Consider the following 15,849-nt stretch of genomic DNA (forward strand, 5'->3'; position numbering starts at 1 on the left):
CTCTGAACCAGGGACTGAGACCTCACCAGGTACCAAATCTTCCAGAGACTTGATCTTGGAATTCCCAGCCTCCAGAACTGTGAGAAACAAAATTCTGTTGTTTGTAAGCCATCCAGTCTAATGTATTATTATAGCAACCCAAACCAACGAGACTATTACAAAGGAACACAATAAAAGCATTATGAAGGACTCTATATTCTGACTTAGAAACTGGCCAGGATATTCTTTCAAAGTATTAAAATTAGCATAACTATCGTCACCACAAAAAAGAAACGGTAATTATTGCACAGGATGCAGGTGTTAGCTAACATATTTTGCAATATATGTGTATATCAAATCAGTATGTTGTACACCTTAAACTTACACAATATTTTAGGTAAATTATATCTCAATAAATATAGGGACAAAAACAATCTAGTGGCTCTAGAAAAAATGAAGGAAGGGCCAAAGGGGGGAAAGAGATTAAAAACTGATCAAGAAGGAACTGAGGCAGGGACATCTGGGTGGCTCAGTTGGCTAAGCGTCCAACTTCAGCTCAGGTCATGATCTCGCGGTTCATGAGTTTGAGCCCCAGGATGGGCTCTGTGCTGGCAGCTCAGAGCCTGGAGCCTGCTTCGGATTCTGTCTCCTTTTCTCTTTCCCCTTCCCCTGCTTGCTCTCTGTCTCTCTCTCGAAAATAAACAAACATTTAAAAATTAAAAAAAAAAAAAAAAAAGGAACTGAGGCAGAATAAACTAATGACTTTCAGCTGCCATTGCTTTAACATGGTATATAATACTTACTGTAGTGTTAGATTAACTACCTCGTAAGCAATAGTAGCTGCTACTTTACTGGCAGCTAATCTACTTTTATACCCAGAAAGTAATGCCAGGCATGTAACGACTCAGGTTTTAAAGTTATTTACAGGTATGGCTTCCTCTGGGAATAGAAATATTTCTGAAAATGCTTATTGGAACTAGTCCTTGCAGTTAATAGAGGAAGGTACTCTAGAGTTTGATGGACTCTATAATTTAAAATAGGATTTAAATGTACCTTGTAGATATTATTTTGTCTTAGGAAGATCTCTGAAGTATTTTTCACAATAACTTCATAAACATTTGAAATATATAACTGTCCTTTGTCCTCCTTTTATTTATTCTTACAAAGCCCTAATCTCTTTCACCATTCCAAAAAGGATTAATGCTTCATTATTTGTGTTCTTTTTTGAAATCCTTTTTCCTGTTACTTTATTCTTTAAATGTTTACTTAGCACCTACAACATGCCAGACACTGTAAAAAGTGTTAGAGATACAATGCTTTTGTGTGTGTGTATGTGTGTGTGTGGGGGGGGGGGGGGGATATGTTGTATATATCTTTTAAAACATGCAAGCTAATAACCAGATCCTATTCTCTTAAGAGTTCAACTCAGGGGGCGCCTGGGTGGCTCAGTTGGTTGAGCGTCCGACTTTGGCTCAGGTCACGATCTCGCGGTCCGTGAGTTCGAGCCCCGCGTCAGGCTCTGTGCTGAGTGCTCAGAGCCTGGAGCCTGTTTCGGGTTCTGTGTCTCCCTCTCTCTCTGACCCTCCCCCGTTCATGCTCTGTCTCTCTCTGTCTCAAAAATAAATAAACGTTAAAAAAATTTAAAAAAAAAAAAAAAAAAAAAAAAGAGTTCAACTCAGGATTAACTTAAGGGTACCTTCTTAGTTTTCGTGTATTCTACTCCTGATATTAAATTTTAATACTATAATATGCTCACTCTTAAACATTAAACTTACCCCTTCAAACACTCAACTTCAAATAGTCTTATAAATTTCACTTATTCTCAATTTCACTATCTAAATACTGATCCTAAACTACTCGTTATTAGAACTGCCTGGTAGCTTTAAAAGAAAAATCCAAAACCCTAGACCTTTTACTTCTGAATCAAGATTTCTGATGATCAGACATATTTAGGAATAATCCTAAACTACAGATAACACAATGACTAAATTGGAACTAACATAATATGTTTGAAGGAAAAATATGTGGAACTAAATGTGTCTTACTTCCTTTTAAAAAGGGTATTTAGGGGCACCTGGGTGGCTCAGTCAGTTAAGTGTCTGACTTCAACCCAGGTCATGATCTTACAATTCATGAGTTCGAGCCCCACGTCAAGCTCTGTGCTGACAGCTCAGAGCCTGGAGCCTGTTTCAGATTCTGTGTCTCCTTCTGTCTCTGCCCCTGCCCCACTCATGCTCTCTCTCTCTCTCTCTCAAAAATGAAAATAAACTTAAAAAAATTTTTTTAATGGGTATTTAAATCTTCCTATAAACTTCCTATAAAATATGTACCAACCTATGTATTTTAATTTTTTAAATTAGTATTTCTTAGTCATAATACAACATGTATTATATTTGCTAAAAGATGCAAGTAATTTTCAAATGAATTCTGAGAAACCCAAGTATCACAAGTAGCTTTTTAACATGACGAGTGAAAAAGCCACCTGTGTACTCCATTTGTTCAGTTAACCATATCTAACAAAACACCTCCTAAAAACGACAGTTAGAAACAATCAGACGTGCCAAGCAGTATGACCCAATTTGAAAATACTGGGGTTTTATTTTGTTTCAGATTTTTGCTCTGTATGTTAATTATAATATAACAAAGATATTAACAATATAACACAGATGGATAAGTGGGTAAAATTAGTGTAATAGAAGCTTCAACAATTCATGCCTTCTGATTTTCCAATGAGGACTGTGAGAAGTTAACCAATGTTCCCGGTTCCACAGCTAATAAGTGGTAGAGTCAGGATTGGTACCTAAGCAGTTTGGCTCCAGAGCCTGCATTCTTTCTTTTCTTTTCTTTCTTTCTTTCTTTCTTTCTTTCTTTCTTTCTTTCTTTCTTTCTTTCCTTCTTTTTTTAGAGAGAGAGAGAGAGCGAGCAAGTGAGTGAAGGGCAAAGAGAGAATCCATGGGGGCCAGAGAGAGAGAGAGAGGGAAAGAGTGACCCACCCAAAGCAGGGCTCAAGCTCACCGGATGCGTGACTCAAACCCACAAACCATGAGATCATGACCTGAGCTGAAGTCAGACGTTTAACCAACTGAGCCATCTGGGCGCCCCCAGGGCCTCGATTCTTAACAGTGCATGTTTACATGTGTGAAATCAATCTTCTGAAAAATAGACAAATGGATATATTTAGATAGATTTGGATCTATTTATATAGATAAATACACACGTACACACAGAGCAAGTATGCAAGTATCATCCATTATATTCAGAGAGGAACATAATGACTATTTGTGTGTTCAAACTATGGAGCAACCACTTACATGACCACGTGTCCTTACCAAACCAGCAAGGATTCTAATTTATTGTTTTCAACTCTTTTTCAAGACGGAAAATGCCCCTAACATACAGCATTCTACAGCCACCCTGTCTGTTGGAGCAGCAGCGCCAGGTTTGATGTGGCTGAAGGCGGGGCCAGACTGGGAGGAGCTCCAGCTGACAGCTCAGAAGGGAGAGCACTGCCTTAGTGGTCAGATTCCCTGGCACAGCTCTTTCTGCACAATCAGGTAAGTCTCTCAATGGAAAGTAGGGTCTCTAAGGCTTTCACTGCCATTTTTTGGCTGTGGTGAATTTTTTTTATTCTGCTGGCCAGAAATAAAGACTAGTTTTATTTGGTCATAGCAAATCAAAAGTCTCTTTAAAAATAGAAAATGTTTAGGGCACCTGGGTGGCTTAGTCCATTAAGCGTCTGCCTCTTGATTTTGGCTCCTGTCATGATCCCAGGGTCGTGGGATAGAGCCTCAGGTTGGGCTCTGTGCTGGGCGTGGAGCCTGCTTAAAATTCTCTCTCTCTCTCTCTCTCTCTCTCTCTCTCTCTCTCTCTCTCTCTCTCTGTGTGTGTGTGTGTGTGTGTGTGTGTCTTTCTCCTCTCCCACCCCCTCCCCCCCGATGTTCTCTCTCAAATAAAAATAAAATAATTAATTAAAAAAATAGAAAATGTTCTAAAATATATTGAAAGTAAAAGCCTGGGACACTGAGGCCACTTTTGCAGCAGGAAACATGTTTACAGGCATGGACGGCAGTCTAAACATAAAACATTGGAGAACACTGTTATTTAGTTTCAGCAATTTCAAACATTATCTTAAACAACTGATCTTATCCAACATATCTTACAATATAAGTTAACATTTTTCAACGTCCTATGACAGAAGATATGAACACTGCACTAGAATATGACTGCTGTCAAAGGTAATGCCACTTACCTCTTCTGCTGTCCAGAAGGATGCCTGTGCCTTTTTATACATTTTCCAAATGTCAGGGTACTGGATTGGAAAGATGACAAATCGGCGAGAACTCTTTCGTAGGAGTGGCTCTTCATTTGACTTCACTTCATTTTCATTGGAATCTGAAGACAACCTCTTTGGAAAATAAAATACACACACACATTCTGTGTAGACATTACCTCTTTATACATATCTAAACACCAATTTGGGGGAATTAAACAGACAGCACAGGTTGAGGAGTCCGTCTGCCTGGGCTGAATCCTTGCTGTTATCTGGTACCCGGTTAATAGTGTTTGGTTAGTTCTGTGACCATCGAAAGTTGCTTAACTTCTCTGAGCCCTGGTTTTTTCCTTATCATAAAATAACACTTAACTCGCAGGTTAATCTTAATGGTTAAAAGTGCTTTAAACCAACCCTGGTGCATAAGGAGCACTCAGCAAAATTGTCATTATTGCTACTTTAAGGATAAGCACAAAACTAGATCCCTAAGTGTCATGGTGGGCAAATCTCTAAGTCTGTGCACAAAATGTCCCTTCAGTGCCTTTCTCAGAGATAGGATGCTGGCATGAATAGGCTACTATCATAAGCTACTTTCTTATTTTAATGGTTTTTTTTTTTTCCTAATTTGAACTGAAATATTAGAATACTTAACTGAAAACTCCTTACCAACAATTTATCAACCTTTGTTCATCTGAACCTTCCCATTTACCAATTGGTTATTACTATTTGCTTGTTAACGTTACCACAGATGGTCTTACTGTGGGCTGGCTCAAAGCGTTGTAGAATTGAGTGAGAAGCACACACCTATATACATACAACTTGGGAATGATGGCATTCCGAGGGGACAGTGCCAGGTTTTTGTTTTTGTTTGTTTTTGTTTTTTTAACAGTCAGCAAGAGTATCAGAAGAGTTGTGCCTTGCATGAGAATGAATATATACAAAGTACATACAAATGGGCTAAAAAATAGATAAATCAAGATTATTGGGATACATTTCTATTCCAGACTCCTAATTCAAACTGTCTCTTTTTCTCCAGTGCCAGGCCCATCATGTTCCTTCATCCTTTTCATTGCTTCCACCAACCACAACTCTCCGAAGCAAGTGTACTCTCACAGATGAAACTAAAGCAAAGCAAGATGAGAAAAAGGCTCAAAATTGAAGCCTGAGGCTATCCCAATACAGGTAGGGCTTATACACTGCACACATACTGCCACTATAGTGTATATAGACTCATATTTTGTTTTTTTTTTTGTTGTTTTTTATGCTCTTATTTTTTAGACTGTCTTATTTCATAACTACTTATTTGAAGGTGTAGGCTTCCCCAGATAAAGCACTTGAGCCCTGGGGAGTAGAAAGCAGTTTTTATTTATTGTGGTGTTCCCAGAGTACTGTGTCAAGCATAACATCAATACACATTAGCTAAGTAAGTGGAGGGGCTGCTAATTTCTCTTTATCCTGTACTCAAATCACTGGATACCTTTAGAATTTAATTTAACATAAGACCACAAGACATCAGTGAGATACCCTAACAACCACTCAAACCAAGCCTTTTCTGAGTACTCCCACATTTCCTTCCCCCCAGGCCCCTAAAGGGGGGATTTGGTCCCCCCACACGGCACATAGTTCACTGTAATTTAATTCCTTATTATTCGTCTGTAGTCTCCTCTAGACTAGGCTTCTCGAGAGTAAAAACTAACTTTACTCTTGTGGAATCCCTAGAACCTAGCACAGTACCTGGGGTTTAGTTGATATTCATTCCCCAAATATTCAAGCAAATTTTTAAAATGGAAGTCGTTTTTTGTTTGTGTCGCTTTTATATATTTTGTCACTGGGGTACAGGTATATATTTGGAGCTGGAATTCTTTACCTTCAGTGTATTTGCTATGTGAACCATCATAAGCAGTAACCATTTAGCAGCTAAGCACTCTGGCCCTGAAAGTTTTTAAATGCTGATTAATTGATCAATGTCAGAATCTTTGAAAACGGCATAAGACTAGCACCTTTAAATTGGAATGAAAGTCACTTTTGAACATATATTCTTCCTGTTCCGTTCTGATAATTTGTGAATTGTTAAGAGAAGTAGTTGGATTAGGAAGGCATTATGAAAGAGTTTGCAGTATGAAGAGAGGAGGGTTTAATCAACATAAACCTCTGAATTGGACTAGAAATGACACATTACTTATTTCCATGATCCTTAAAAAAACCCACACACACTTTAATACAATGTCAGGAGGGGCATACATCCCAGAGGTCTAGGTTTTCTAGAATATCCTCTATGGACCTAAGAATTTTACAAGAGAAAGCAATGTGAAAAAAAGTCATGATGGCATGTACTTTCTAAATCTAGACCTTACCGTATGTGTGGGACAATAGAAGGAGAAGAAACCAGAAAAAAAATAAAAAGCAGAAAACACTTCCCGATGACTTTCTAAATACGTTCTAAAGAACTCTGGGTCCCTCTAATGTCACAAATGCTAGATTAAAATTTCATTATGAAATATTTTTTACTACAATTTTAACAGGTTAAAACACAACAGATGTTCTGTATATACAGAAAGAATGCCACGAATGCATGCACTTTTGTTTCCAGGTTGTCATTTTTCTTTCCTTTTTTGGGCGGGGAGGGGGAGAGACCTCAGATAAAAGTTTCTCTAGCCATCTCTGCTTAACTAAAGAACACACGAGATTAAGAGACGGGCAGTTTAAAAAAACAACAAAAACAAACAAACAGAATCTGTAATCATTTGTATTTTGTTTTACAAAAATCATTTGTATTTGTGATTTAGAGTGAATCTAGATTTTTTTCAAAACCAAACAAAAAGGATAAAACAATAGTACAATAATAAAACAGTAGAAGCCCTTTTATGCAAAGTGATCCAAACTGGCAGTTAGAACTTGGCTAAAGGAAGGAACCATAAGAAAATGATATATGCCTTAAAGTATTTAACTTAAAACATGTAATTTACATTTACTTACTCATTTTCTGCTATAAAGTCAAAGCTTTTTGTTGTTGTCAATTTGGCTCACTGATTGGACTCCCAAGTCTTTCTGACATAAACATGATATAACACATCATTTACACTTTCTAGTTTTAACATACTTAAGGTGGAACACTGAGTGCAGAGTCCTTATCTCTTGTAGGATTCCCTCCCAATCTTTTTATACTTGTCTTGCTTACATCTCTTCTACAGAATTTGTTTTTAATGAGTCATCTTCACTGAGTTCTCCATAGCTTCCAATTTAAGTTTTCACAGAAACAACTTCCTTCTCATTCTCATAGTTTACACATTTAATTAAATTATAATAATTACAATGCAAATACAGTAGGTATTATAAATGAGATTGGAAACAAGACAACTGATTTAGTAAGGTATAACTCAACCAGTGGGAACAGAAGTATGTGGGTGCATCAGAGAAGAATCTACTACTCTTACATTTTAAAGCCAGTGGCTATCCACTTATTTTATAGGGTTGGTAAATCCACAAGACTGACTAGTAGTAAATTGATTAAGAAAACTTTGATAAGGGGCCCCTGGGTGGCTCAGTTGGTTGAGCATCCGACTTCGGCTCGGGTCATGATCTCACGTGTGGTTTGTGAGTTTGAGCCCTGCTTTGGGCTTTCTGCTGTCAACACAGAGCCTGCTTCAGATCCTCTGTCTCCCTCTCTCTCTGCCCCTCTCCTGCTCGCCTGTGACCTCTCTCTAAAATAAATAAAAACTTAAAAAAAAAACCACACAACTTGTGATAAATATGCAAAGAAATTGTTTGCTAAGTTTGATATAAATCTTCACTTACCATCTGTACCCCAATTCAAAATGATGGGTTCATCAAAACAGCCTCACTATTCTATTAATTGATTTTATAAGTAATGTTCTATACATTAACTTAAGTAAAATTATACTAATAAAACAAAGGTGAATTTTATCTATTAGTGTTGGGCTTACAATTTTGTTTGGAAAATACGGTCAGGTATTAAAGCCATGGGAAGAGGGCTGTCAGTGTAAATATATATGAATTTTGCCACAGTGGTTTTTCTATAGTCATTTTGATACAACTGTTTTGACACTTTCTTTTTTACCTCAAAGTCATCATTCTGCTGAAATGAAACAAGCAAAAAGTTTTAACTTTTCACTTTTAAAATATATACTTTGTCTCTAAGCTTTATCTGAAGTTAAGGTAGGTATGTATTTTGCATGTTAAATGGCTACTAAGATGCTGGTTTTCAAAAAATGTTGAAAGTGTTCTGTTTTGATATATAACACTTTAGCATCTGGCCTCTATCACATAGACTATTAGGAGACTTAGAAAGTTTCTAAATCCTTTTTTTTTTTTTTTTAATGTTTACTTATTGTTGGGGTGGGGAGGGGCAGAGAAAGAGGAAGACACAGAATCTGAAGCAGGCTCCAGGCTCTGAGCTGTTAGCACAGAGCCTGACGTGGGGCTTGAACTCAAGAACCGTGAGATCATGACCTGAGCCAAAGGCAGACGCTCAACTGACTAAGCCACCCAGGTGCCCCAAGACTTAGAAAGTTTTTAATTAGACAAGAGACATAATCAGATCCGTCTTTTAAGATCACTTTTCCAGAAATGTGATCATATTAGAAGAGAAATTGCAGGTGGAGAGAACAATTTAAAGATTATTACCCTACCCATATCCTGCCTGAACTAGGGTACCAGCAGTAGAAACACAAAAGAAGACTGCTTTAAGAGACAGTCAGTGGGAATGCAAGCTGGTGTAGCCACTCTGGAAAACAGTATGGAGGTTCCTCAAAAAACTAAAAACAGAACTACCCTAGGACCTAGCCATTGCACTACCAGGCATTTATCCAAGGGATACAGGTGTGCTGCTTCGAAGGGACACATGCACCCCCATGTTTATAGCAGCACTATCAACAATAGCCAAAGGATGGAAAGAGCCCAAATGTCCATCAATGGATGAATGGATAAAGAAGGTGTGGTATATACATACAATGGAGTATTACTCGGCAATCAAAAAGAATGAAATCTTGCCATTTGCAACTACGTGGATGGAACTGGAGGGTATTATGCTAAGTGAAATTAGTCAGTCAGAGAAAGACAAAAATCCTAAGACTTCACTCATATGAAGACTTTAAGAGAAAAAACAGATGAACATAAGGGAAGGGAAACAAAAATAATATAAAAACAGGGAGGGGGGACAAAACAGAAGAGACTCACAAATATGGAGAACAAACTGAGGGTTACTGGAGGGGTTGTGGGAGGGGGGATGGGCTAAATGGGTAAGGGGCCCTAAGGAATCTACTCCTGAAATCATTGTTGCACTATATGCTAATTTGGATGTAATTTTAAAAAATAAAAAATAAAATTAAAAAACAAACAAACAAAAGAGACAGTCAGAAGTAGAATTAATCATTCTTGTTAAAATTTTGGATTTTAGGTAACAGGATAAGGAAGAGTTGAAGATGCCCTTGATGGGTCCAGCAACTGGATGATCATAACAAGAAATGAGAGAGAAAGTGTTCAGCATCTGGAGAATAACTGAATAAACCAGACAAAAACACTTGCTTCTCACATTAGATTTTTTTTTTTTTAATTTTTTTAACGTTTTATTTATTTTTGAGACAGGGAGAGACAGAGCATGAACAGGGGAGGGTCAGAGAGAGGGAGACACAGAATCCGAAACAGGCTCCAGGCTCCGAGCTGTCAGCACAGAGCCCGACGCGGGGCTCGAACTCACGGACCGCGAGATCATGACCTGAGCCGAAGTCGGCCACTTAACCGACTGAGCCACCCAGGCGCCCCATCACATTAGATGTTTAACAAAAGCTTAATTTGAATGAACTCCTCCACAGACCCGAGCCATAACAACAATAAAGAGTTACAAACACAGTAGTTTTTAAAAGGTCAACTTGGTCAATAAAAAACATAATTTGTTCAATTTGAAGATATCCAGAAGGCAACTAAAAATATAACACTGCGGCAGAGGAGTGGTGGTGACCTATCCCATTAGTAGTCACCAAAGGGATTATCCTGGGAGAACATCTAGAGAAGCAGCATGGCTGAGGATACTGCCTAGAAAACGCAAACATTGAAAGGACAGATGGAAGAGGAGCCAGCTGGGATTAAAAGTGGCTGAGACGAATGTAGGACAATCAAAAGCAAAGACAGAAGTGATCTGATTTGGCTAAAGCCATGCTCTGTCCACAGATGAAACAGAGAACTGTAAAGGATCCACACTCTGGATATCAATCAGGTTAAGAGGTTAGGAATTAATTGTGTGGGCCAAAGATTTTCGAACATCTGGGGGACTGAGAGGTTCATATTCCAACTCTCACCACTTGCTCTCTAGCCCCCAGGGACTGGCATTCATTGTGGGGCAGTTTGAAAATCATTCCTGTGGGTGGTCATGGAGAGTTTCTGAATATAAATTAACATGAATAGGAGTGGCATGAGGAGGATTCATTGGATACCTATGTGCAGAATGAGCTGGAAAAGAAAAAAAAAAAAAAAACCCTAGATGTTGGTAGCAACTATGGTATTGATCTCAAAGGTGCAAATGGCAGCCTGAGTTAAGATGTGGTGGTTAGCATGAAAAAGCTGCTTATAAGGGCTTTGCCAGCCTAAGGGATTGGGCATTTTTGATGCGAATCGGGACCCTCTCAAGAATTTTTACTTGGGAGGAGTGACATAGAGGCACTGGTTTAGTGAAGGATTAATTTAGTAATGGTTAAAAAAAAAAAAAAAAAAAGATTAAACAGTGGGTAAGACTGAAGGTAGACAATTTGTTGTAGCTGCACAGGTATGAAGTGATAAAACCCTGAAATAAAGTTCCACACGGGCATTCCTTGGCAACATTCTATGGTCTCATCCAGAATGGTGACCCTAGTTCCTGCCTGCCTTAGTTTCTGCTCACTTCATCACAACAGGACATGCCAGGGCAGATTCCCCAGCTAGTCCTCACCATTCACTGGTCTAGGCTGGCATGCTATCAGGCCCCTCCCTCCCAAACAGCCCCAATCCCACCACTTTCACTTGTTTGCCTTGGCCTGGAGAAGATTGAGTGAAGACAATTATTTGGATGCTGATATAGTCATATACTATTTGTATTTGCCCAGGTGTCACTTTCATTTTCATTTTTCTATTCCCACCAGATCTGACAAAACAGAATACTGGCCCACAAGCAAGAACTTGGTTTTAAGCCCCGCTCCGCTATTCAGTCATACGGTCCTGGGTATGTCGTTTACCTTTTCTGGCCTAAACTTTCTTACCTTGAAAACAGTACTATCAATTGGATTAATGATAGTTCACTTTGAGAAATTGATGAAAGCCAAGGACCTCTTTCTCAGGAGATTCATATATGCACATATAAAATCTATAAACTCCAGGAGATTGATTCATAAACCCCCTGCAAGCCCATCTATGAATGCTTTAAGGCAGTGTTTCTTAAAATATGTGAACCAGAATCACCTGAAGTACTTGTTAAAAATGCAGGCCCAAATCCATCCTAAGAGATTTTGATTTACTGTGTCTGGAATGCAGGCCCTGTAGTTTATACTTTTTACAACTCCAGTTGATTCTAATGCAGGTGGCCCATGCTACACCATCATATCTAGAGAAACAAAGTGCTTAAGGCATCCCGGCATCTCAAGTTAAAAACTTTGGACCAGATGCTCACTAGAATTCATTCCAGAGCTAAAGTTCTGCTTCTGTCTTTGTGGGCCTGTGTCATTGAGAAAGGGATAATAAACAAAAGTTAACGTCTAGGTCTTAAGTCTGAATCATTGCTGGTGCCATTAACACAAAAAGAAAACTCTGAATTGTCCTTTTGGAGTGGGGCTATTGGTACTCAATGTATTTGTTTCAAAGGGACAAGAAAGAGTTTAAGGAATATTTACAAGTTGTGAATTAGTTACTAAGTGTTTACAAAATCAAAATCAAATAAAATAAAACCCCAAATCTGGACTCTACAACTTTCTAAAGAAATGTAGGGCAAAGTATGAGTCTCTGTAAGCTGAAACTTGAAGATACCACACACAGCAACAGGTTCAAGATAAATGCAAACAGTATTTCTCTTGGACACAAATGGTTTACAAGTATTTGTAAAGTAACAGGGTACAAAAATTATAAAATTATAACAATTTTAACTACCCTACAACAGTCTAATAAATTGATTTACTATTATTATGCACTTTTATTATAGAAGCAGAAGATAAACATGTTAACTTAGGTTTTGTGAGGCACCCACAATTTCCCTGGCACTTTGCATAAAGCCTTTTACTTAATCCTCTGTGAGAGAAGTATCACTTCCACTGTATAAATGGAAAGTGACACCTCATAGAGTCACAGCTAGTTAAGTGGCCCAGTCTGAGCAAATCTGGCCTCCTAACCTGAGGTTTTTCATTGTGAGGATTTCGCGTCGCCCTTCTACCTATCATCACCACCCCATCCACCTGTGTCAATTTCTGCATGCGTCCTCCCACTCCTTTTAACCATCCCAGAGATGGGATGCATTTCTCCAGTAGATCTACCTGTCTTCGTTCCTTGCCTGGGTTTCCTTAGCCAGGGCTCCAGGCATGCAAGGATTGGGGGGAGGGGCTCCTCGGCCCGGCCTGAAACCTCAGAGCGTTGCCCTTGGCTGGCTCCGGAGCAGAGCAGCGGAGCAGAAACCCGGCTCCCTCGTCACTCCTCCCCTGGGACGGCCTCCCGGGAACTCACAACCACGAAACCAGGCTGCGGCGAGGGCTCGCGGCCGGGCCTGCACCGGATTGCCGACCACAATGGGTAAAATTTCCTACAGCTGTCCTGCACCTTGCAGGTCCCCGCTGCAATTTGCAACCTAAAGGCCAGGCGTGACTGTGGGGCGGGACAGGGAACGGCAGCAACATTTACCTCACCCAGCTCGGGCCTGGCCGCTTCCGGCCTTTCCGGGTCACCCATCGCGCAGATTCCGCCAGAGCTACGGGAGCTGAAGGAACCAAGAGCAGCGGACCACTTCCAACTCTGACAGGACCCAGGTGGCCCACTGGCCCACTGAGCCCGCCCCGCCTCCTGCTGCACAGACCCCTCCCACTCCCGTCGGCTCCGCTTTCTCGCCGGCCGATTGAACAACTCCCCCCTGCACCCGCCTGGCCCGGCCTCCCGGCCTCAGGGACCCGCCTACTCCGGCCGGCCCCGCCTCTCGCTTGCGGCCTGCGGACATCTCTCGGCCTCGACCAACCCCGCACCAACCGTTGCGCGGACCCCGCCTCCCGCCTGCCCAGTGAGGGACTCCCAGCGCCTGCCGTCCCCGCCTCCCCCGTCTCGAGGCCCCGCCCGCTCCAGGAGGCCCCGCCCACCGACCTCCCGGCTCCGCCTCCCGCCGGCCCCCAGCAGAACCAGCCCGGAACCCTCGGGCCTCGCCTACTCGCTCGCGGCGTGAGGGATTCGGCCTGCGGCTTTCGGCCCCGCCCGCCTGGCGGGGTCCGGGCTCTACTCCCTGGTCCCGGAGGTGCCCGGACGCGCCTGGTTTACCTCTCCCGGTCCGGATTCTCCAGCTAGCTCTCGCCATGCCTCAGAAACACGGTATGTCGCGCTAAGTCGGTCTGTCCTGAGAGACTGCCGGGGGGGGGGGGGGGGGGGGGGGTAAGACCACTCGCTGGAGGAGATGAGGAGCAAACGCTATTCGTGTGTGAAGCGGTGTTGGGCAAAGCCACACTATTGGCTTAAAAAGAAAACCGCACCGTTAAAAAATTAATGAGGAGGAAGGGCTGTCTTGTTTCGTATTTCGGCAACCGAAAAGAAGCGGTTGAGGGAAAAGTGTGTTTGTGGATGGGGTAGGTGGGGCTTGAGAGCGAGGAGGAGGAGGAGGAGGAAAAGGACTCAATTCGGGGAGACGTTGTGGAAGCCCCGTGAAATTGTTTCAACAAACTAAGCGTTTGGAAGCGGCTGTTGGGCTCTCACCAAGGGGGCGTTATGCTGAGCGCGCTGGTGAGGCAGTCCCTTGATCTTCGGGACCTCGGCGTGAGGCGGGTACAGCCGTGCCCCTCCTCCTGCAGATGCAGCCGCGCGGCCTCCGGAGACCTCACTAGGGGTGATTAACTAGAGAGCGGCGGGCTGCCCCGCCTCCCTGAGTGATCTGTTCAAGGCTGAAAAGTTGAAGTAGTGGAGAGACGAGGTTCTCCCTCCCCGGGGCGTGGGCGGCAGGCGCTGTGCTGACAGCCACGACAGTGTGATTGGAGGACTCCTGCCCATCTCTCGGGGGGGGGGGGGGGGGACGAATCTGAGAACTACGACCGAAAGAAAGCATGGTTTGGTCTAGCAAATAAAGGCGAGGTGAAAAGAGATGAAGTAGCTTCAAGCTGACATGTGGAGGGAGCCTTGAACCACAAACAACATGCGCCTGTTCTGTGGATAGCCATGTGGAGTATGGTAGATGGGATAGAAGATGAAGCTTGGAAAATGCCTCACAGCTCGCCCTTTCTTTCGTTTTCTTTCTTTCTTTCTTTCTTTCATGTTCACTATTTGTTTTTGAAAGAGCATGAGCTGGGAAGGGGCAGAGAGAGGGAGACTCAGAATCTAAGGCAGGCTCCAGGCTCTGAGCTGTCAGCACAGAGCCTGATGTGTGGCTTGAACCCACAAACCGTGAGATCATGCCCTGAGCCAGAGTCAGAAGCTTAACGGACTGAGCCACCCCGGACAGCTCTTTCTAAAACCTGCCCTAGAGTCGGGGATGAGGGGTATCCTTTTTCAGGCAATTACTAGGGGTCAGGTGCTAAGGAAAATTTTTTACATATATTGACTTTAACGTTTATTTATTTTTGGGACAGAGAGAGACAGAGCATGAACAGGGGAGGGGCAGAGACAGAGGGAGACACAGAATCAGAAGCAGGCTCCAGGCTCTGAGCCATGAGCCCAGCGTCGGGCTCGAACTCATGGACCGCGAGGTCGTGACCTGAGCTGAAGTCGGATGCTTAACCCACTGAGCCACCCAGGCGCCCCACATATATTGACTTTAAATAATAGCTAAATTTTGTGAGGCACCCCCGAGTCTTAAGGAGCTCAGATAATTTATCATTGGCCATATGGCAAATAAATTAAGAGCAAAGATTCTGTCATTTAATTAAGGTTATCAAACAATATGTCTACTATAGGTCAGTCATAGTATTTGCTATTGAAGATACAAAAATGAATGAGCTTAGTGAAAAAGAAAGTGGATCCTGGAGCTATATCATCGTGGGCATGAGTTCTAGCTCCCCCACTTATTAGCTGTGCTACCTTGGACAAGTTACTTAGCCTCTGTGAGACTCAGTGTCCTCACCTGTAGGATAAGAGTAATAATTCCTTCCTAATAAGATTGTTGTGTGAATTTAATAACACTTCACTTGTAAAGCTCTTCATGGGGTGGGAAATTACAGTGGTAGCTTCCAAGCACACTTATGCTACTAATCAGGCCATCCTAGAGGTCATGGAACAGAAAGGTTGAGGTCAAACTGAATTGCTTGGATTACACAGTTTATTAATTTAAAACCTACATCAAGGGGAAAGAGATGAGGTAGCTAACCTATCTAAAACAGGGTATGGGGAAGGGAAGGAGTGGAAGGAAAGACCTTACCATCCAAATCTGAATGTTCCTCAATGTTCAT

General features: G+C 41.9%; 1 protein-coding gene across 1 annotated transcript in view; it reads right to left on the reverse strand.

Moving 5' to 3' along the window:
- RRM2B (ribonucleotide reductase regulatory TP53 inducible subunit M2B) overlaps positions 1–13,342 on the reverse strand; it is a 36,444-nt gene extending 23,102 nt beyond the window's left edge. The window contains exons 1-2 of the mRNA XM_078441883.2: positions 13,118–13,342; positions 4,229–4,384 (exon numbers count right to left, since the gene is read on the reverse strand). Coding sequence (XP_078298009.2) covers positions 4,229–4,384; positions 13,118–13,165 — 204 coding nt within the window. The 5' untranslated portion in view covers positions 13,166–13,342. The remainder of the gene's footprint in view (positions 1–4,228; positions 4,385–13,117) is intronic.
- Positions 13,343–15,849: the final 2,507 nt, after the last annotated feature.

The sequence above is a fragment of the Panthera onca genome, chromosome F2 (assembly GCF_046562875.1).
Source record: "Panthera onca isolate mPanOnc1 chromosome F2, mPanOnc1 haplotype 2, whole genome shotgun sequence".
Taxonomy (NCBI): domain Eukaryota; kingdom Metazoa; phylum Chordata; class Mammalia; order Carnivora; family Felidae; genus Panthera; species Panthera onca.